The 23,640-nt window shown below is 37.3% G+C and overlaps 1 protein-coding gene across 6 annotated transcripts in view; it reads right to left on the reverse strand.

Moving 5' to 3' along the window:
- The window catches only part of gro (TLE family member transcriptional corepressor groucho), a 210,774-nt gene that overhangs the window by 9,881 nt on the left and 177,253 nt on the right, over positions 1–23,640 (reverse strand). For 5 of the 6 annotated variants that reach the window (XM_083140858.1, XM_083140857.1, XM_083140855.1 and 2 more), the window contains 5 exons: positions 19,198–19,251; positions 13,188–13,340; positions 8,925–9,155; positions 6,190–6,269; positions 4,097–4,346 (listed from right to left, as the gene is read on the reverse strand). In XM_083140858.1, the coding sequence (XP_082996984.1) occupies positions 4,097–4,346; positions 6,190–6,269; positions 8,925–9,155; positions 13,188–13,340; positions 19,198–19,251 (768 nt within the window). The remainder of the gene's footprint in view (positions 1–4,096; positions 4,347–6,189; positions 6,270–8,924; positions 9,156–13,187; positions 13,341–19,197; positions 19,252–23,640) is intronic. The other variant, XM_083140859.1, reaches the window with a different exon arrangement.

Raw genomic sequence — 23,640 nt, forward strand, 5'->3', positions numbered from 1 at the left:
TAATCATAAGACACACATGGATATATCAAGGGCTAAAATAATCCAATAAATATATAGCCCCAATCCCACCACTCACTCACTGACTCACTGACATAAATGTTCTCCATGAAGGAAGCCCCGGAGGCGAAAAACTCCCTATTACGACCCCCCATGAAATCATCCCAAAAGGCCGAGAAAATTCAAAAATCTCTCAATCGGCCCTTCCTTAAGGGTGAAAATGCCTTTTTCTCACGTCCTTAGCAACCGTTGCCACGGGCATTTCTTTTGCACACATTGTTTCCTTCAATTCTTAATTGTCCAACTACATTATATTTCTCACAGATAAGTAACACACAGATGAATCAACTCCTGGTTTTGAAAAGGTGCCTGAAACAAGGGTGACATCTACATAATAAGGAGTTTCAGCCCAGATACAATTACGTATACATTGGCATACTCAATGCAAAAATGTCTACATCGTGCTTGTTTTAACTAAATGTTTAGAGGCATGATAACAACCAAGTGTTTAGAGCTTGCCGTGCTTGTTGTTGTCCATGGAAACGGACGTTGCTAGGGAACTTAAAGAAAGTTTATTTTCACCCGGAAAACTACTGTAAGGGAATTATGCTAGACTTTTGGAATTTCAAAACATGTGCATCAGAATTTATTGCAGCGGAGAGGTAGGAATTTGAGGGGAATAACTAAAAACAATTATTTTTCAATTACGTTTACAAATGTTAAAATGACAAAAGACGTAACTACTCCTTTTCCAATATAGTGTCGCTATTCAATTCGTTTATATGAAATATCTAACTTTTTTGAAACGGACAATATTTACCCAGTTTATTATCACGAAAATAGACAATAATGTGTTGAATATGTGTACAATATTAGAGTACACACATAACGTTACTTTCTAAACTTTCCAAATTAGCAAACTTATACACTTGTTCCCCTTCATTCAATACAACATGCAGATATTTTCAAAGTCATTAAGATCATTGAGGAACCCCATCTATAACATGATTGCGCCCACAACGTGGCCGAAGGTCACGCATGCGAGCGTACAAGACGTGGCCACAGGCCACGTCGAAAGTACGCAAGTATTACATATACAGCTACTCTGCAAGAAAGAAAGAGAAAGAGAAAGAGAGAAAGAGAGAAAGAGAGAAAGAGAGAGAGAGAGAGAGAGAGGAGAGAGAGAGAGAGAGAGAGAGAGACACATTCACTGATCTTAACATTACATATTGTTGAGAACTGAGTTGATACTGAGCTATTGGTATTGGCTGAAGCCAGTGGTATCATTACTGGAACATACTAAAAGTAAAGTAAAACGCTCCCCTCAGCTCTGCACCATGACATGAAGACATATATGGGTGTGGAGTTAGGGAACCTCACTTTCTTGATCACTGCCGAAGGTGGAGGTAAACTGGTAAACTAATGCTTATAACTGGAGTGTAATGCTCATTGGAATAGCCTTTAATTGTTACAATTTTCAAGCATCAGTATTGGTTCAGCCCTACATATTCCATAAAGTATCCTACTTTATTTTTTTTTTTTTTTTTATAACTGATTTATGTACAAGTTAGAGAATTAACTTGTATATAAATAAAATTTTAATTTCCAGGAATTAATAAATAAGAAATCAGATGCACTGAGAAGTCATCTGTACCAACTGAGAATATGAAAATACATTTAAAGTCTCCACACAGTAGAGGTCTTGCACATTTCTATGAATCTTGCAGGATAGCCTATTTGCAATTCAAGTATTTTACCTGATTTTTTTCCCCATATGCACACTATTGTCCCCTGCCTTAGGGTCAGCCCTGAGCCAGTAGCGGTTTCTGCCTATTCGCACATTTGCACGTGCACACCCGAATAAATCTGCAATGCAATTAATTTTTTTAATACTTATTCACTGGACACTATCTCCTTCAAAACATCAAACGTTCCAAAGCCCAATCGCCCCATCGGCTTCGCATTACCAGTGCCTGCCGCTGAGATAAAGTCACCCTGTGCTCATGTGCCGCTGTTTCCAGCAAGCAAGAAAAGAGAAGGGACTCGCACTTCTAGATTGCGGCATTATGGGCTCCACGCACACTGCTAGCATTGTGTTCGCGATACAGCAGTGTTGCAATCTTGCTCCATTTGAGATAGTGTAGCGGAGTAGAGGCAACCGGAGGCAACCCACACATCGTCGTAAATCGAGGTTTTTTTTTTTGGAAAAGGGAATTTCTATGGTATCTTTGCCCACACTGGCAAAAAAAGGGGGGGGGGGGCAACTGAAAGTGAAACACGTGCTTTAAACCATGTCTTGCATTGTCTTTACTTAGTGCAGCTTGGTCAAAATAGACTGCCCTTGTGGTGCTGAAGTCGAATTATCAACCCGCGCAGGAAAACCGTGGATCAGTCATCTGTGCCAGCTTGTTGCACTGTCAAAAGCTCGTTCCTGTTTCAGTGGAGAAAGTGTTTGCTTTCATAATGAAAGGAAAAACTGTACATAGTGAAAGCAGAGACGTAATATTTAACGTTGTTAAATTTTTGGAGGGAAGTTAGCTACAAAGTGTGCAGCTACTGCAGTAATAATACGGATACAGTGGAAGAGAAAGGAAAAGTTTTGGTCGTTGGATCTGCTACCTTGTTTGCAGGAGTGGCTAGAGATAAAATTTTCACCTGGGCAAGGTGGAATTTTGGCACTCCCTACTTTCACCTTCCTCCAATATAAATCATAACCATGTTATATATTTATGGTTTTAATGACGAAAAATAATAGGCTTATTTTAAAAATACTTGAATACTGTTCAAGAACACGTTTATTGTAGGTATATGTTTATTTAATACCTACAGATCGGTATTTCTATGTTTATAGTGATTTTGTCAGGTTATCGAATGTTGAATTATCTATACCCAATAACATCGCTCTTCTCGTGATTGTCGGAAAATTCACCGGAGTATTTCCAAATTATATATATTAATATTTTTTATATTTTTCATGAAATAAAACTCTCCTATAGCCTCATTTTCAGTAAAAGATGGTCATAACTTGGGTTGCCAATACATTTAGCATCATAATGTACGCAAAAACGGGTGAGAGTATTTGAGAGGGGTTAAATAACACTTCTTCTGGAAACGAGTCTGAAGTGCACACCCATAAAGTCAGACCACGAGCTGCCACTGTCCTGAGCCCTGAAACTCCTAAGCATGCAGGAAAAAGAAACATCATTTTGCATAGGTGAATAGTTTTCTTGAGTTTATGAGTTTTCTTTCAGAAATAACTTGGTCAATAACCCAACACAATATCATATTTTATATGGTGCAGTGGCATACGCTGAGTCTAAGACCTGGGCCATCTCACTATGACACCTGGTCCTAGGCTATGGAGGAAGTAGAAGGCTACTCATTCTTGAAGTCTTCAAGGAAGCCACATTGCCATCCCAACGGTAGTCAGGTTGCCAACTCCTGAGAAGTCAGGTTGCCAACTCCTGAGAAGTCAGGTTGCCAACTCCTGAGAAGTCAGGTTGCCAACTCCTGAGAAGTCAGGTTGCCAACTCCTGAGAAGTCAGGTTGCCAACTCCTGAGAAGTCAGGTTGCCAACTCCTGAGAATTCAGGTTGCCAACTCCTGAGAATTCAGGTTGCCAACTCCTGAGAATTCAGGTTGCCAACTCCTGAGAATTCAGGTTGCCAACTCCTAAGAATTCAGGTTGCCAACTTCAGAATCGCCATTATCTTTTCCAAATCAGCTTAATTCACACAGTTTCTAAGAGATTTCTCTTCAGTATTTTACTTTCAAGGCTTCGCAGATAGGCCTAGCTAGCCTGGAATATACGCTCCTGATATGTTGTTTACATGTTGGTGATTGTATGAAATTTGTATTTTTGTTATTTTACTTTATCTTCTTTTTTTTTCATCTTTGAGTAAATTAGGATGATGATGAGGATGAATGAGCATTAGATGGGATTAATGAAAGGACACATTCAAATCTGGAATAGTTCAGTGGTTATTGTGTTCGAATGGCAAGACATTTTAGAGAAGAGCCAATTATGGCTTCAAAGTGAATGCCCAAACCAGTGGACACCTGAGATGAGCTAATGTGCAGTGCTATCTATGAATACTTACAAGGCAATCAAGCTGCGAGACTGGACTCTTGCTGACGGGCTGGCTGATGTCCCAAACCTTGACGCATCCTTTGCCACCTGTGTACACGTACTTGGTGGGGTTGCTTATGGTCACGGCACACACCACTTCCCCATGACTCAAGGTGTTGATCTGCCTTGCGTGCCGAGGAATCCCTGGTCCTATAAGAGCATCCGTTGGGAAGGGGACTGGTTGTAACTGACCCTCTCCATTCATATGGAACGAATATGCACTGAAGGAAAAAACAAATACAAAATATCAGATTAGAGTGCTGCCAACACAGCGTATGGAAAATTTCAATTTACAACCTAAATGAGAGTTGTTGTGGTTTTCCCATCTACATTATTCAAAGTGAAACAGCATGATTCACTGTTTCATAAGTTTTACAATATGAAATCATATGAAAATATTAATTCACTTGCTTTGTTTCCATAATTCGCAAGACCTAGCCATGCTTTGTCTGTTTAACAGGCTGGCTATGTAGAAGCCTACTGCTTTCTTATCATGTAACATATTTGAAGGGAACAGTTATTGTCAACATCTCATGTACATAGAAAAACTAATGAAATCCTTGAAAAAATTCTGGCACATTTTACCTGATAATCTTATCTTTAATAGTTTCTCCATAAATTTTTGCTTTCTTTACCAAGATTCTAAACTCCTTATGTAATTTATTTATGATATGATTAATTTTGTTTGCATTTTTGAATGAACAGGTTTTAATAAAAACAGTTTATTGCATAATATAACACACAAAAAAAATAATTTAAACTCCATGGCACAACAGTCCACTAAGAGTGGCATTTACATTGGGTGGTGCATCAAATCCCATTGCTGCTGTTTTCTGGCTTTCGAGTAGCTCATGACACTGGTTCAACACAAAAAAGTTGGGGGCTCCCACCAGGAATCAAACCTGGGACCACTTGCACCAAAGGTGAGAGAGCACTAGCAATTTGGCTATGTGGGAGTGCAATATATTACACAATTCCAGTGATGCCAGTGCCTGATTCAATGCCTCTGGTGCTATTCATTTTGTTCCAACAATAATTTCTACAGCAGAGTATGTAAAAAGTAATTCAAGAAGAGATTCTCAATCCTAGAAAATATGCAAATTAAAAAGAAAATGCAATAATGCATCCCCGGCCGGTTCAAATCCGGGAACTTTTCTAACGGTGGAAGCGGCCCCGGCGCCCACCCAGCGTCGAATAACATGGGTACCTGGGGGAAACCCTGGGGGGTAAAGGCGGTCAGGGGCGTGATGCTGATCACATCACCCCCACTCACGACCGGATCAAGAAAGTGTGGGGCGTTACCCCCACACCCCCTATACGCCTTCATGGTGTGGTGCTATGCACAGGGGAACACTTTACATTTACCATGCTGGAGTGTCATTTGACCTACCTTGCAGGAAAACCACAAATCACATCTAAGTAGTCAAGAAGAAGAGCTCAAGGCAGCTTTCCAACAGTTGAGAGAAATTCCTTCCTCTCCCAACTTACCTCAAATTGTTTTTTCCTTGATGAAGACTAGGATTGAAAGCTTGAGTTACTTCTTACTTATGTTTGTGTGATTTCTCTTGCAAGATACATCAAATAGAAAATAAAACACACTTTCCACAAATTAGTCAAATCAAGGTGTTGTCCAACCAAGTTTATTATAAAATTTAATTGCATAATTCACTTCATTATTATGGATAGATTAAGCACTATTGCCTTCCCAAACCCTCCTACCACATGTGTTTAATAAATAAATAAATAAATTTTAGAAAAAAACTTATAGCCTGTTGGGGGAGGGGAGTTAAAAATACAGCCTTCAGAACCACAATTATGAGTTGAATACTCTCAATATTACTAACACTTTTATTTTAATACAAACAAACAAGCCCAAAAGTTTTTGTAGCAATGTTTGAGCTTAACTTGCTGATATTTAGCCAATCCACATGATATTACTCAGGAGGTCCTGTGTATCAATTGTCTCGACATTAAATTGCCTCACCTCAACACGTAAACTTTAGGTTGAAGCAAACACAAGGTAGGAAAGGCGTGATAGTAAGTAAAGACGAAATAAAAACTTACGGCTTTCCACCAGGTATACTTCCAAGTCCATTAGTGCCAAGGCCTGGTGTTCGCACATGAGGGTGAGGGTCATATCCAATCTGTATATAAAATGAGAAAAGAAAACAAACTGTAAGAAGTTAAGACGACAAACGTCCACAACCATAAGTACAGAATGATGCTAATGAATAACAAAGTTGAAAGCTTTTCTGTTTAATATAGGGCTTTTAAATACGGAGAAACTAGTACTCACTTTTATCCGCGAAGCTGTTTTTTCTTCCAACGAGGATGGTGGCAGTGGCCACTGAAATTAATCGAAAAAGAAGAAAAAACAGCTTCGCGGATAAAAGTGAGTACTAGTTTCTCCGTATTTATATACTACCGCGTCTCTCTTTTCCCAATCATGAATAGGGCTTTTAGTTTTCCATAACCAACCCTGGTGTGTAATAGAAAGATGAAAACTCAAGTCTGTGTATGACTTTCCTACATAAAATGAAAAGGTGGTTTAACTTTAAGGGAGGACTATACTTTTGATCCACTTGCAGCAACAGTGGAAGTTTACCCCTCTTCATTTTTGCAGCATGTAAACTGTAATTCTAAAGCAAGTATAAACTGACAAAAATTGATACTATACAAAAAATTCAGGATTGAAAGCATCATTGAATTTCATTTGCATGAAAAAATTGTTACTTATGCAACAATTTTCACAAAGCTTTTCAGTTTTACTACGGCGTGAATATGTCATAAAATTACAGTATAAATTAAGAATAAATGTTGATGAATTGTATTTTAGCTGTCCTACATTGATTTTCTTCCTCTCTGGATTAACTGTGACGAGCATGAGAGGTGAATTGATGGAATAGATGTAATGGTGTACAAATGAGTGAGCAACATGTTTACATCTTGTACATTATTTACCATTATTAAATTTCACGTTCTGTAGCCTCAAGTTTCTTTTCGGATAAATTTTTCCTCTACTAAACCTGAATTAGAACGAAAAGTCATACATAATAGCAACTATATACATTTTGCTTTAGTAATAATACATTACAATCATGACTACTATTAAAAATACATGCAGATCCTCTGGCAGTCTTAAGTCAGAATTACCATTTTACCTTTGATACAAATGGTCTAAAGTTTGATTCATAACAAATACACTTGTCTAGTACACTGGAAAAAAAAACATTGATATGAATTAATACCATAAGCAAGTAACAAGACAAAACTCCACCAATTAGGTACTTCTAAATGGTTCTTTTGCGTAAGGAATTACATTTTTTAATGAAAATGTGGAAAATAAAAGAATGGCTGGGTCTAAAGAAACAAGTAACACGCAGCATTTGAGCTGCAACGGACAACAATGTAAGTTTGGTGGAACTGAAAAAAGTGGGATGACATGCTCTCTATACATGTATACTGGTATAAAGAGCACCCAGAATCCACTTGCCAGAAACTGACCAGACATAACGAAGGCAGGCAGTTTCACAGTCATTTTTTAGTGCAAATGATATCACGAAGAAAAATGGCGAAAGTGTGAATTTGAAAATTCCAAAAAAAAAAAAAATTATCTTAATATTTTTCATTGATATTTAGATATTCTTTATCAGCAGCATACTTGGGGCTTAACTCTGGGGGCAGAACATCAACCTCAGATCCCAGGAGATTGACAAAAATATGGTTAACTTGTAAATTTTATTAAAGGTGACCCCCCCCCCCCGCCCCCGCCCCATTAGCTATGCATATGCTTTTTATACCAAAGAACCAAAGCAATTCTGGCCACTTTCAATGCATATTTATATCAAAGCAGCATTTCATGATGTAACGAAAAAAGTTTTTATTGATTTTACTGGAAACTGGTAACACTTCAGTTACAAAATCTTATCACATGATGAATTGTGCTTAACTGCTACAAGTAATATCACAAGGGAGTTCAGGGAAATTATTTTATAAAAATCTAGGGTTAACTCACGCTGAAGTTTTTGATTGATTGATTGATTGATTTAGTTTATTTTACTTCGCGTTTTGTGCCTCTTGGCTAATTTGCGAAGATGGGGATGAGTGATGAAATGATGAAATTGATGAATGGACATTCACAAACAACAACTGGGATTCGAACCCGGGAACCTTGGCATCGCAGCGCGATGTGCTAACCACTCGGCCACAGGGTCGGGCTCTGAAGTTTTTGAAGTTTCATGTTATGTGATCTTGTATCTTGTGTGTTTCATAAGAAAATTCTAAGTTAGGAGGGGTGGATGCTTACATAAATTATCCTTGATTGGGGAAGGGATGTTTTACCCAATTTTTTTAACTTCGGAAAAAACATCCTCCCACATTACTCCTCACTTTGAGCACTGGAGTTCAGTATACTAGGTATTCAATAAAATTATTACACACCTTCACTTTTAGTGTGCCACTAAATGCTAGTTTGTCATGAATTCGCACATCAGAAAAAAGTAGTCAGAATTGCATGGCTTACCTGAATTAAAAACAAAACCGTGCCAAAGAATGATGCTTCAATACCTAGAATATCCTACTCATCCATTCACTTACTGAAGTGTTACTTTTATTCCAAATTTAGGGGAAACAACTTTTAAGACACTCTCTATGACAGAAACAATCAACTTGCAAGACACCCACAATTTATTCTGGAGGATCGCTTTTTCAAATTTCAAAACATATTATGGATTCAATACAGTCTAAAATTGTGGGCAGATCCTGGTACAAAAGTACATTACATGCTGCATTCAACTTACAAGAGGCCTCGAGTATGAAGTGGGAGCCACGCTGTTATGCAAGGAGGGGTTGAACGAGCCACTTCCCGGAAGGTCACTGTTTCGTGACCCAGCCACTCCAGCCAGGGAGTAAGGAGGGTAAGCTCCCACTGCGGGCCCTGCAGATTTCAGTCCACTGGAGCCAGGCAGCGTGGGCATTCCGGACGAGGTTGGAGTCGTTGCTTTGGAGATTGGTGTGGTAGGCTTGTCGGCCTGGAAAGGGAAACAGGTTGTAGATTTTCAAGAGCTGTTGGAGAATTGAGAACCGGTTTACCCCACGATTAACGTAGAACTGACCGTCATTTCCAGTGTTTGGAGAGTTACTTCTTAAAAGTAACAGAGTCAGTTATTTTTATTCTAGCTAAGATACAACTTGTATAACATGTTTCATGCATGAATTGTTCTTTTTCCTACAATTCCTATAATTCAACATATTTTAATTTAAATGAAGAAGAAAAAATTTAAAATGAAGTTCCTACAGCAAACTTTAAGATTAAAGTTTTCAATTTTTGCATGCCAAAATTTTGTTAATTACTGTTGAACAAAGAAGCTGTGGTATGTCCAGGATGAGTGTAGGAATTTATATATTCTCACACCCTAGCTGTTCTAAAATAACTACTCTTGAGGTGCACACTGTGGTAATTTCTGTGATAAAAGTATAATCGTTTTCCCTCAATTTCAAATTTTTTTTGAGTGAGCATTTAGTTGAAGATACTGGGAAAAAAAATCCTTCCAAGCATAAACAGAGAAAAATAACCATTCATTACTTGCTACTTGAAAAAGTAATTCAGTTACAGTTACTGCTACTCAGAAAAAGAACTGTTACTTGTAATTGTGTTACTAGTAACTCATTACTTCCAAACATTGGCAATTTCTACAGTAGTTGGAAATAGACTGACTTTCAAAACAACAATTTCCTCAAACTGCACAAGCCCAAATCTATATCATAGGCAAACTGTAAGATTCCATTAAGTAATACTGAATATAATTGGCAATCATTTATTGTATCTAACAACTGCGATTGTATTGTAATTGTAGCATGAAGCTTTAGAACAAAGAAAATAAAGCTCTTATAATATTAATACTAGAATAGGGAATGATAAAGGATAAGTAGCAGAGCAGTGGAATGGATGTACAGGAAACCTTAATGGCAACATAAATAAAAGTTTAAATATTCTTAGCAATGGAGAATTATGCTGATTTTTCCTCTATGTCATGTGAGCAAAATATGTATGACAGTTTGTCTGCATGACTATGTAGTTAAAGTCTTTTGTTTTCAAATGGAAGATTCAACACATATACTTAATTAACAATATAGAAGAGAAAGTTTGGAAGTAAACACATTAGCCTTCTTTCCTGCTGCACTTACAACTCACTGGAGAAAACAGGTTCCAGAATATGCACCATTGTTGGTGAATGTACATAATAAAGTAAATAATCCAAGCTACTGATGTATGTTCATTTTAAGATGTTACATAAGGCAAGATGCGGTATAGAAATACTTATATGAACCTTGAACCATCATATTCACAATTAACCTGCTCAACATTTCAGATTTGCAGCATTATACTACATTCTGAATGACTATATTAAAGTTTTATATATATATATATCTATATATAAATTTCTTTAAACTGTTATTTATCAGTCAGGTAAACATTTATGTGGCTTATGTGATGCTCCCACGATTTTTTCAGGTGGTATCAATATTTGTCTTTCCATATTCGCTTAGAAATTCAGAACAAAATACTTGCAAATGAAAAACTTTATCATTCATGCTCAACAGTTCATTAATTAATTTGGTTCTTAGATAATGAATGATGTAGATTACAAAAGGCCTGCATATGTAAAAGAATGTTTTCTCCATCAATAATTACTGAATGTATGGGGAAATTGGCCTGCTGTGAAGTAAGCCTTAATCAAATCAGTATGAGCATCTCAAAGACTTGTCTGTATCCTCTTACTTGCTCCAAGACTTTTTTTTAAAGTTACCTTGCCATTTGCTTCACTTTATGCACAGCAGGAGAAGCAGTTTAACAAATGGAGAGCAAATGTGAAGTTATTAACACAAGAATCTACTATGTGTCTTGTTATCCAATTAATCCACAAAAATAACAATTTAACAAGCAAACTTATCAAAATAGAACTGTTTTGCTTGTAAATTTGAACTTTCCCAAATATTTCTCTGCACATTAATGTTTGCAAAGCTATCTTATTTCAATAACAAAGAAATATATACATGAGGAATTTGTATAAGCTAGCAATAAACCTAGACAGGATGTAATGAGATGGGGAAAAAAATGAAGACTTATATCAAATTGTTTCCTGCAGTTTTTTGCTCCAAACATTTCAGAGCTTCATCACAGGAGAGGAAGGCAGTTGGGGTGGTGAAGAAGGTAGAAACAAATAAATGAATAAAGGACAAATAAAAAATAGGATGTATGAAGCACGCCATTTGTTATAAGGTACACAATTGTTCATTCTTACAACCTTTACTTGTGATTTGTAGACATGATTCTACGTTATATAAATATATAAAATTTAACTCATTTGCCTAAGGGCCATAAATATACATCAACACAGGTGGGCCAAGATGCATTCCAATTTTCAGATTTGTATTGTATTATTGGTTTGATGCATAAGTTCATAGCATTTGTGTTTGGTATGGCAACACTGCAGTGTTAGGAGTTTGTTTATCGTTTAATGTTCATCAATTGGAGTGACATTGTTGTGCTTGTGAATACACATTGAATTTGACAGATTTGAAGAAAGACTGTGTTATTTATGGACTAAAGAACAAGCATCCAGTGGGGGGGGGGAAAAAAATCAGACATATTCTTCTGTCCGAGTTTAACATAGGGGCAAAGACAGCAGAGGTGGCTCCTTGTACAGGGAGAATGCCAACGGGGAAAGCAGGGCGCAAGAAAATGGTTTTGTCATTATAAAGAGGGCATTTTTGACTTAAGCGTTTCTCCATGTTCAGGAAGACCATCGGGCTCTAATGAAGACAGTTTAAACGCTTTAATCCACAAGGATCCACATCAGTCGACTCGAGAATTAGCAAATGTGATGAACTGTGACCATTCAACCATCGTGCAACATTTCCATTCCATGGGTAATTTTCAAGATACCGCACGCTTTAAATGAAAACAACCAAATCAGCGAGTAGGCCAGGAAGACAGCATCAAGTGCTGCAACATGATAATGCACACCCACACTCCACTAACATGACAAAAGCTGATATCCAGGAGCTTGGTTGAGTAGTTATTCAACATCCTCCTTACTCCCACTGATCTTGCACCCTTGGATTGCTACCTTTTCAGCTCTCAATCCATCAATCTTCAAGGAAGCTCCTTTGGGGACGAAAATCCTCTTCAAACTTGGCTTGATGATGCTTTTAAACCCGAATCAGCGGATTTCTTCAGGTGTTGAATTGAAAAACTGCCCCAGCATTGGTCGACAGTCATAAACAATGACGGAAAATATATTACTGATTAATTTATGTCTTTGGTTCATCTCTAATTAGTATCAAATAAATAAAAATACTTTTGCCACGATGAAAAAAACAAACGCTATGAACTTCTGCATCAGCCCAATATAGTTATCATACAGTCTACTTTATGATATTATCAGTGCTCAAAGTGAGGGGGGGGGGGGGTATCACCCCAGCTAACAAAATTTTAACAGAGCATCCCACCAGCTGTCTCATTGTCACCATGTTAAACTGTAGCAGCATCCACCCCAACATATCAACCAAACCCCCCTCCCCCACCTAACATTTTCCACTTCAAGCGCTGGGAATTATAATACGGTCTGTGGTGGCACCTGGTAAGTAACAAGACAGTGGAACAAATACTCTAATGTTGTATGTGATACAAAACTATTTACCTCACAATATTTGACAAAATGTGTGCCACTCAAAAAACTTTCACCTTTCAGTATCCAGAATTTTGGATATGGGATTGCCGACCTGCTTTGTAGTTTTCTTTATTCAATTTTGAGAAATGTTGTGAATCTCTTACAATATAAACAGATTTTGCTTCCAAGAAATGAACAGTTCTTGGTTGCCATATTTCAATTATCACAAGCAATATTTACATAACAATAAAATCACATTAAAAATATATAGAACGCAATGGTTGTGTAACTTATGAATCAAATGCTGTGCTTGGATGGGAAATAGAAAAGAAACTTAAAGCAAATGGAAAACCCTGCTCTGTTCAGGCCAAGGTGCTGAGATCTTACATCTTTACTTTTCAACGATGGTGTACTCCGGCTTGAACTGGAACCGCTCCGACTAGGGGGTCGCTCTGATTTTAAGCTTCCTAGACCTCCCTTCTCTCCATTTTCCCTGATGTCTCCCTGATGTTCCCCATTTGGATGTGGAGAAATTGGATCCTGTGAAGAGAGTTTGTGGCTCTCAATATACAATACAATTACAACATCCTACAATGAAATGACAATTTAAATCAAGACTATATATATTCATGACATCACCATCTAGAAGTATGAGTTCCACCACATTGTTTAAATAGTAATAAAGTATTGTAAACTGATAACTAGAAATGCAGTGCTGTCTACTGTGAAATATAAGAATACTACCCTTAGTGTGATCATAAAGTGCCTGCATAACATAGCTTTTCTTGCCAGCAAAATCAACTTTTCAATATACCAAAACAGTTCTGCACCTCTTGGTAAAAGTGTACAAGTATATAATTATTGATTGATTGAGTTGGAGCTTTAATTCCACTTTATACACAGTAAGGCTAATCGGGACTGGACCTACAGTTTAAAGTGGGATCTGAACCACTATGTGCCTCCACCAGGTATCGAACCCAAGTATATAATTACATGAATAGTTAAGGGTAATATGTTACTTATGCACGTGATATACTTAATTTTTGCACCATTAGACAATATTACTGTATCAAAGCTTCAGCTTTTATAGTACTTAAATAAATGTAAATAAAAAAATAATGCATGTTATAAAAGTTCCCAGGCCCAGTATCATATATTCTGAGATGTTTTATTTGTTTATTTTTTATGGTTGAGTACCAGTGGCATTCTTATGAAAAATACGACAGTCATATCAATTTCTAACTCCCAATACACAAACCTTTGTCCTAAAATTTCACAATATATCTGCAAAGAGCTAGTTTTTATCAGCAAAATATGTGCTCTCTGTTGAATAGTTATTTCTGTGTTAGGCTAGTCAAACTAAGATTGTTTCACAACTCATAAAATAAAAATGTAGTTGACCTGATGTTTTTTTTTAAATGTCAAATCAAGAACTTCATAATTAAAAAAAATAATTCTTGGCATATTTTTTTACAGTTGTAGCTAAAATAATAATCTATCACTATCAGTTCTTACTACATAAGGAAATTACTTTCCTTCCAGGGAAATTTTATGATACTCTTCAATTCATAATTGCTTCAACATTTCGATAAGCCACTTATGAGAAAAAAAAAATTAAGATAAGTTACAAGTTCTAGAACAACACATCCTTGCATGACCTCGAATTGCTATGTACTTCTGAGATAAAGTTCTGATAGCATTCAGGCATCTGGAAGATGTCTACTCTCCCAATCAATTTTGTTTTGTATTTCACTATAATATCAGCTGATCAAGTTGAACACAACGAACAACAAGAGAACTCATGAACTGTTTCATAACTGGATATTACTATTCATATCTTTAGAAAAGATACTTCAGTAACAATAGATTGTGAAATCACTCCAAAGTCTAAACACAAACAAAAATAACACTGGTAGACAAAATATATTTAGAACATTCAATGCAATTTTGTAGAACATAACAAGGAAAAATGTTATATTTGAATTTTTTGACCCCAAAAACCTGCAATTTCACACCAAACATGAAAACATGATATAAATTCTTCAGTTATAGACCAAAACTAAAGAGGGGGGGGAGATAAATTAACAAAAAAGGCCTCTGGAGCTAAAACTATTGTAAAATAATGTGGACTTGACTAATAAGGAACATTGTCAACTAATGGATAGATTTGTTACAAAGAGAAAACCTGTTGAGAATCAGAAACTGGTGTAATCACTCCAGGGACTTTGTTGCGAACCATTCAATTGCTTACTTGTACACTGTTACCAAGAATGTTCTATTACAGGATGGGACACTGAGCATATTCTCTGGCCCAGTCTAGTTGGCTGCACTTTTTAACACTCGGTGCAGTGCAGGTGTATCCAGTGTCAAGGGTGGTGCAAGGAAATTACGTTCAACCAACTAGACGGAAAGCGGTGTTCGAGTTCAGAAGATTCAACAAATGCCTGTCTGCTGCTTTAAACGGTCATTTGATTAGTTAGCATGCACCACGTGACCATACACCATACATACACCGGTCCAGAAGGTAGTGCACACACCAATTACACTACTTGACTCCAAATCAACGAACTAGATGACTCTGTGTTGCACTGTGCAACCAACTAGACGCTTCAGTGCAAAGAGAGTCAAAGCGAGTCAAAAAGTGCAGCCAACTAGATGGGGCTACTATTGACTTGGGCGAACACTTTTCTAAGGCCTTATAAACCACAGACTACATACCCAATACAAGCAGAACCATCTTGCGGGGGAAGACAACATACTCAAACAGTGAGGAACTATCGATGAATATGCATATCATTGTTTGAGCTTGATACTTGGAAAGCAAATCGACTTTTTGCATTGGAATGTAATAAATAAAAAATAATAATAAAAAAAAGGAATAATTAAAATTGTTGATTCTAGTCTTGGATTGTCCAAAGGCAATACCTAGAAAATATTCTAATTTCTTATACATTTACTAAATGTATATGACATTGGGTTATTTTCTGGTTTTCGTAAAATTCAAGACAAGAAAAATCTTACTTGATGGTTCATTATTATAATTGATTTCAGGATTGTTTTATTTACATTGGGGTTTAATGATTGCAATCCACGTGGTATGCAATGAGATTAAGAATAATAGGAACGGAATAGCTTCCCCTTGCACTAAAATAACAAACTACAGGCAACGCAGCACATTTACCACAGAATAAACATCGTACTGTGGAGTTAGAATGAAAATTCATCACATGCAAATTCAGAGGAAGGACATAGCCATATATTGTCAAACTGTAAGAATTTGTAACGTTAACTATACAAGTGTTGTTTTTTTTATTTCATTCGATAACAGTTTGATATAAGGAAAATGCATTTCTTCAATTTTACAGGAGAAACTACTTACGGAAATGAGTTTCTGTGGCATTTTCAAAGTTCGTAGACGTATTTTCTTTCATCGTTGAATCTATTGGACCAGGAATTCATGTATTTTCGAAGAGAAATATATCTCTGATGTACAATTGCCGTTCTTCCTCTACGTGGACCGTTCTGTACATTTGATGACGTAACCCCAGTCAGTGTTTCCAACCATGCCGTTGTTATGCCATAGTGGTGATTTTTTTTTTTTTTTTTTGAACGCTGTATCGCATTGTTTTACGAACAAAATTTTAACTATGCTTGCCTAACCTAACCTTGCCGAAAATGTTTTTTGGGGCTATGCGTGAATGGTTTGGTTTTTAATTTTAACTATGTTTGCCTAACCTAACTGAACCTAACCTAACCTTCCGTGAATGGTTTGTGTGGCATTTTTTGGTTAAGAAGTTTGGAAACACTGCATACCCACTGATAATCCACGACCCGCCAAGCTGTGCCCACCATATTGTGCCTTACGAAAGCGAAAAAGGAAGAACAATAAATACTCGTAATGTTAAAAATTGGCATTATTTTCATGAGAAAAGCAAAATCCCACCTTAAAGAATGTTTGGCAATGCATAATGGGTAAATACCAATATCAAACAAGACGAAATGAACGAGTGAAACTTTTTTTTTTCCCATACCAAACTGGTACCTTTCATTTGCCATAAGTTTATCTTGCACATTATCTTCTACCCATCTGACATTAAAAAACATTCACTATTCCAAAATATTGTTAACATGTCTTTCCTTAAAATAACTATTGGCGTATGCAGGCAAAATTCATTTGAAGGCTACAAGGAAGATTAATTTTTTCACTACACTTAAATTTATTCTACATCAATTTAAATTACAAAAATGATGTAGATGATTTCTTGGCTTAAATCAATCAAACTCAACCTGTCTGCTTTGAGACTTCTTAGAGGATGGTATGTAATCAATAACAGGGCAAGGTAGCGTAATCTTACACAATACTCAGTCAAGGACACATGTAGAAGTGTTGTAATGAGATGTCTATGTAAAACACTAATACCAAATTCTTAGTCTTTCTACGAGGGTCATCCAGAAAATAAAGACCGTTTGGTTATACAAAATGAAAAACACAATATTTATTGAAAAAAAAAAAAAAATCTGTTACATACCTGAAGCTTCCTTCACTTCTCTACACAATCACCTCCTACATTTAAACATTTGTGGTATCTGGGCAGCACGAGCTTCAGAATTCCCATGTTATACTCTTCTGCCGCCAGTTCATTAAGCCAGGTGGTCACTGCATTCAAACAAAAGCCCGCTTGCGCATTTCCGCCAAAAGGCACTACGATCAATGCAAATCGTTATTGTGAGACTAAGAAAACTACGGCGAGCCATCCAAAACAGGAGGCGAGAAATGCTTTCTGGAGAAATTTTGCTTCTGCACGACAATGCCCGCCCTCACTCACACTGCTGGTGCAACTCAAGAATTGCTGGATCAATTCGGATGGGAAATTTTTGATCACCCACCCTATAGTCCGGACCTTGCTCCTAGCGATTTCCACCTTTTCCCTAAGCTGAAAGAGTTTCTGGACGGTAAACGTTTTGAAAGTGATGAAGAGTTGGAGAATGCAGTGACCACCTGGCTTAATGAACTGGTGACAGAAGAGTATAACATGGGAATTCTGAAGATCGTGCCCAGATACGACAAATGTTTAAATGTAGGAGGTGATTATATAGAGAAGTGAAGGAAGCTTCAGGTATGTAACAGAATTGTTTTTTTCCCAATAAATATTGTGTTTTTCATTTTGTATAACCAAACGGTCTTTATTTTCTGGATGACCCTCGTGTATTATGCATTATATTTGTCAAAAAAGGCATAACACATCATACACAGCACAGGCCTTAATAACAAAACTACTTTCTAAAATATGACAGGAATAGGATAAGAAAAATCACAGAAGCTTTAAAATGTTCCACAATGAACGCAAATTTTGTTTCAGAAAGTAAAAGGCAGGGTAAGGATGTCGAATCTACCCTTCTTAATAGAAATATGTATGATACATCGTTGGAAAGGGTATGAATCAAGGATTCCATAAATGTAAAATTTAAGGTGAGGAAACAATTGGAAGTGGAAAAAAGTAGTATTAATTGCCCCTCCCCCCGCCAATTCCGGGCTCCGCCCCTAGGGTAATTGACCTACCGCTACCGCGGCCCCGCCTTTTTCTATAGAGTTCCTTTGAATGAAAACATGATTTAAAAAAAGTTGAATCCTAGTGGAAATTTGCATATATATTCACATTGAAAACCAAAGTTCGACCTGGCAATACTGTGTATTTACAACATGGGTTAGATTCAAGGAAACCAGCTATGGCAAGTAATGTAGTAGTATTTTTTTATTATTTCATAGAAATGTAACTTCAAATTGAGAAATGCACAGTCGCAATTCGAAGTGTTAAATACGTACTATTAGCGCACACTATTTTTTTTTTACTTTCCAACGGTAAAACACAAGGGTCGATTGTGCAGTCTAGCCAAATGCAGAAACACAAAATCCGAAGGCATCAACAACGCTTGGCCCTCCGTGTGTTTCCACAGGTTGGTCAATAACCAATTTTAAGAGGAGAGAAATGCGTCATTCATAATCTCCTATGAAAATCTAAAACTTTTACAAAAGGTTTAAAAAAAGATTTGAGTGCATGAATATGAAGGACGAAATGCAGTGCCCCAAAATGTAATACAAATATACTTTATTGTGTAAATTGCTTGAATTTATACGATCATTTTATGAGTTAGCCTCTGGTCATGGACTTTTGGCACATCTTGTCAGCAGATCCTATTAATTGCTCATCATTTTGAGGTTGTTATTTTTCGTCCAAATGGTTTGAGGGCGTTAGCCACATCAGTTTCCGATGGAAATTTCGTATAGCAAGTTCCTTATCCGCCTACAGATTTCTGCTGTCGGGCTGGCTTATGAGACTGTTTTATCCTCTTATATATAATACTTGCTGTTACTGCAAAATGCAAATATAATACATACCTCGTTGGCTACATCCACAACAAGGTCTTGGTCGCTCTTCTCCCCATCACTTTCCTGAAATGATAAAAGGTAACAATCATTTAACTTAACACTCAGCCTACCAACAATTATTATTTTTTAAAAATGTTTCCCAAAATCTGCAGTGTGACCATCAAAGTGGAAATAATATGAAAAGTGGAAAACTTGAATAGTGGAAATAATAATATTAATAATTATTTTCATGATTAAGATTTTATACAATAATAACTATCATAAACTAATAAAAATAAACCAATTTAATCAATATTATTATTTTATGCTTGGGAGACTTTGTTACTCCATCCACCCGATGAATGAATATCCAGCATAACCATTTTCCACTTTTTCTCCAATTTTTTTTACATTTCGTGCAGTTCGTAATTATCCTCTTTCTCTTAAACTTTTACATACCTCGTTCAAGAAAAAAAAAGTTAAAAAGGGGATTTTAATCATTAAGTTTACGTTGTGGACCTCTTACATAAAACTCTAACTTTTGTAATTTTGAAAACTGTGGAATCATTTATTCTTAGGATTAAATGGTCGACTATGAAAATATAACCTGGTTTTTGTACTTTGCAAACAATTTTCTCGACCTAATGCAGTTCTTACTTAGGTAGGTTATTATGTTATTGTTTTACACGATAACGCCAGGCTACATACGTCTGCATAGACTAGGGGAAAACTACAGAAACTCGGGTATACCGTCGTCAAACATCCTCCATACTCGCAGGATCTTGCACCCTTGATTACGTCTTGTTTGACGGCATGAAAGAGCCAATATGCTGCCATAAATTCACTTATGCCGAGTCCCTACAGGAGTCTGTCCGTTCCTGGTGTCTGATACTTCCAGATAGACGGCGGTCGGCGTCCATATATAGCGTGCTTCAAAATGGTTTGAACGATAAGAAACCGTTCCAGGAGCGATAAAACTTTATCAACAATTAAAGTTCCATGTAAATACTTTCAACCATATCCTCGAGTTTTGCTTGAAATGGTCGTAGTAGTTCCAAATTTCTCCACTAGGTGGCAGGGTGATAAGTTCCAAGATGGCTGTCTGTGGTGCAGAGAAAGCCTTTTGCGTTCTACAGTTTCAAGTTTGTCGGTCTGTTGTTAGTGTTCAGCGTGAGTTTCGTACGAAATTTCGTAAAGAACCACCATCCAAGAACTCCATACGTAAGTGGTATGATAAATTCAAGACAAAGGGATGCATTTGCAAAAGAAAATCGTCCGGTAGACCGTCCACGTCTGAGGCAGATGTCGAGAGAGTTCGAGTTAGTTTTCAACGCAGCCCCCAAAAGTCTACAAGGAAAGTGAGTCAAGAGCTAACAATGCCTCGAGCAACTGTTTGGCGCGTAGTGCGTAGGCTTTTAAAGATGTATCCCTATTGAGTGCAGTTGTTACAACATTTAACACCTAATGATCACACGTCCCGCAAAAAATTCTGAGAGTCATTTCTAGAGTTATGCAGTGGTGATGATTTTATTGACAAACTTTGTTTCAGTGATGAGGCTACGTTCCATGTGACAGGAAGAGTGAACAAGCAAAATGTTCGCATCTGGGGGACTGAGAATCCTAGTCAAATCGTTGAAGTTGTGCGTGATTCACCGAAGACTAATGTGTTTTGCGCCATTTAATCTACCAAAGTGTACGGTCCGTACTTCTTTCACGAAGAAACTGTGACGGGACAAACATTCCTACACATGCTTACTACAAATTACCTTAATAACAGACTGCCAGACCGCTGGATTGGGCGATCTACTCAAAATGATCAACAGTTACTACGTTGGCCACCAAGATCCTCGGATTTAACCCCCTGTGATTTTTTTTCTGTGGGGACATCTAAAAGACATTGTTTACAAACCTCCTATACTCGCAGATGTCAATGAACTGAAAGAGCGCATTACTGCTGCAGTGCAAACTGTTGATGCAGACATGTTGAAACGGGTCTGGGCGGAATTGTATTACCGAATTGATGTATGCAGGGTAACAAAGGGGGCTCACATGGAACATTTGTGAGATACTGTGTTCAAAATTTTATCAAAAAAACTTGGACAGTTTTTAGGAATTACATGTAAAATTTAAAGCAATATGGACGAAAAATAAAAAATATATATAAGGAGTTGAAATCGTTCACATAATTTTGAAGCAGTCCTATAGAGGATGGGGGAATACGTCTAGCACGCCTAAACATCTCAAATTCCTGTCATGGCATCTTCACGTCCACAGGCGAGTCTCATTCTTCTCCGACCGATCCAAGTAAAATCGAATAATTTCGTCTCTTCAAAATAGTGTTCGCACACACACGGGCGAATCATATATCCATTACGTCACGAGAGTTTGGCTTCCATTTTCCCTTTGCGTCACCACAGAGGTGAGGAATCTTGCGTCACGTAGCCAACTTCAATCACTGTGGAAAACGGAGCTTCATTTCCGTACACGTATGAGATCATGGTTGCCTCCGCCCGCCCTGAGTCACTGCTATCATCATCTAGATGGCGGTGTTTCTTATAGAGTGGCCATCTCCAGGAAATGGAGACCGAGAAGGTCAGGATCCAATTTTCAGTAGGAAATTGTAGATGGGCGCGCAAAGGAAGGATTGCTGTTTCCTCTGAACCAGCACTGGAGGCAGCACCAGCGCATGTCGTAGCGTGTACGTGTGCTTTCTACACGGTTTGTTTACATAGAAATGCCGCTTTTATGCTCAATATGTATAATATTTATTAGTTAAAATGCCTGTCTTTATTTTAATCTGAGCTCGCCTCCATAATAGATTCAAACAATAAATTATTCAACACGTTTATGATTGTTCTAGATAAGAAAAAAAAAATCTTCACACAACTTATAAAATTTGACATTTGCTTCCCCAGTTGTGGAAATGCCAGACAAAATTATTGATATCACAGCATGAAGTTTCGGATTTTTTGCAAAAAGGACTCTAGCACAGTAGCTCACTTTCTCTCATAATTTTATGACCTCCCCCGCCCTCTTGCCACACGATCTGTTTGCATCACTTTCACGATTAGAAAACATGGAATCACCACTCAAAACAGGAAGCTTATATAGAAATAAAATTAATTTATAGTTTATTCCAAAACTGCCCATTTCCCACCCGCTTCTCATTTGTTACAGTATTCACAGAAAAGATAACAGTATGCAGCTGAAGCTCACTTATTGACACTTACAGAACAAAACTGGATTGTTATGGTTAAATTAACTCCCTGCGTTTTGTCCTGTGAATGAATTAACTTTGGCTTTATGGATAATAAGAGTACATTCGCACCAATGAAGAATGCAACATCAGTATTTTCCACGCTTTCAATTCGGTTGTTCTGAAGATTTTCGAACATGTGGTATTTCAACTCTAGTTTACTACTAGTATTTGGGGAGTACACACTGCAATGAAGTGCGTATTTACATACTGCACAATTAAGAATGATTTAAAGTTTTAACTAATTGCGTTCTTTAAAATAAAGAACAACGCCCTTTCGTAAGATAGCATTCAACTTCTTTTGTGTTAATAGCGATGGGTTCACGATTTCTATTTCTATTTCATACGGTTTGCTATAGAAAAATGAAGTGCGAAAAAGGTGTTCTTTCGTTTCTGTGCACAACCTACACTGAAAGATTATTTTGTACAAAAATATAATACCTGCATCACAGTATTACACACCCACACTCGCATACGCAGGGGGAGCTACAGCTCCATTTTGAGAAAGTCAGACTTCTGTAATGAACGCAGCCCGACCCTGTGGCCGAGTTGTTAACACATCGCGCTGCGACGCCAAGGGTCCCGGGTTCGAATCCTGGTCGGGCTTGGTTGTTTGTGAATGTCCATTCATCAATTTCATCATTTCATCACTCATCCTCATCTTCGCAAATTAGCCAAGCGGCACAAAACGCGAAGTAAAATAAACTAAATCAATCAAATCAATCAATCAATGTAATAAACGCAGTACAGTGCTTGGGTAAACCAAAGCGATAAATGCAAATCCCCTTTAAAATGACCTCTGGAATCTTTTAACTATGAAATTTCAATTACAAAATATATTGTATTGTGGATCCCACCCCAACTTGTACACAGCTATGTAATATCCACTTTTGCATTCCAGCCCCTCCTGCGTAGGTTAGTGCACGCACACAGGGGTGTCCACAAAGGGAGGGGGGGGGGTATGGCGCAGGCTGCGCCATCGAGATTTTTTGTGGGGATTTTTCCCCTTCAAATAAAATTCAACATTTATATATTTTTCCAAAATATATATGTAAAAATTTTACACCTTAAATGCACCATATTTAATCCATTAGATGAAGAAAATGAAGTATTTAAAAAGGGGGGGATAAATATCCAACTCTTACATATTAGGTCTTAGTTACACTGGGGGGATTCTGAATTAAACGTTGGAGGGGGGGGGGCAGTATCCAACTCTA

Source organism: Lepisma saccharinum, chromosome 19, assembly GCF_977018435.1.
Source record: "Lepisma saccharinum chromosome 19, izLepSacc3.1, whole genome shotgun sequence".
NCBI classification, from domain to species: domain Eukaryota; kingdom Metazoa; phylum Arthropoda; class Insecta; order Zygentoma; family Lepismatidae; genus Lepisma; species Lepisma saccharinum.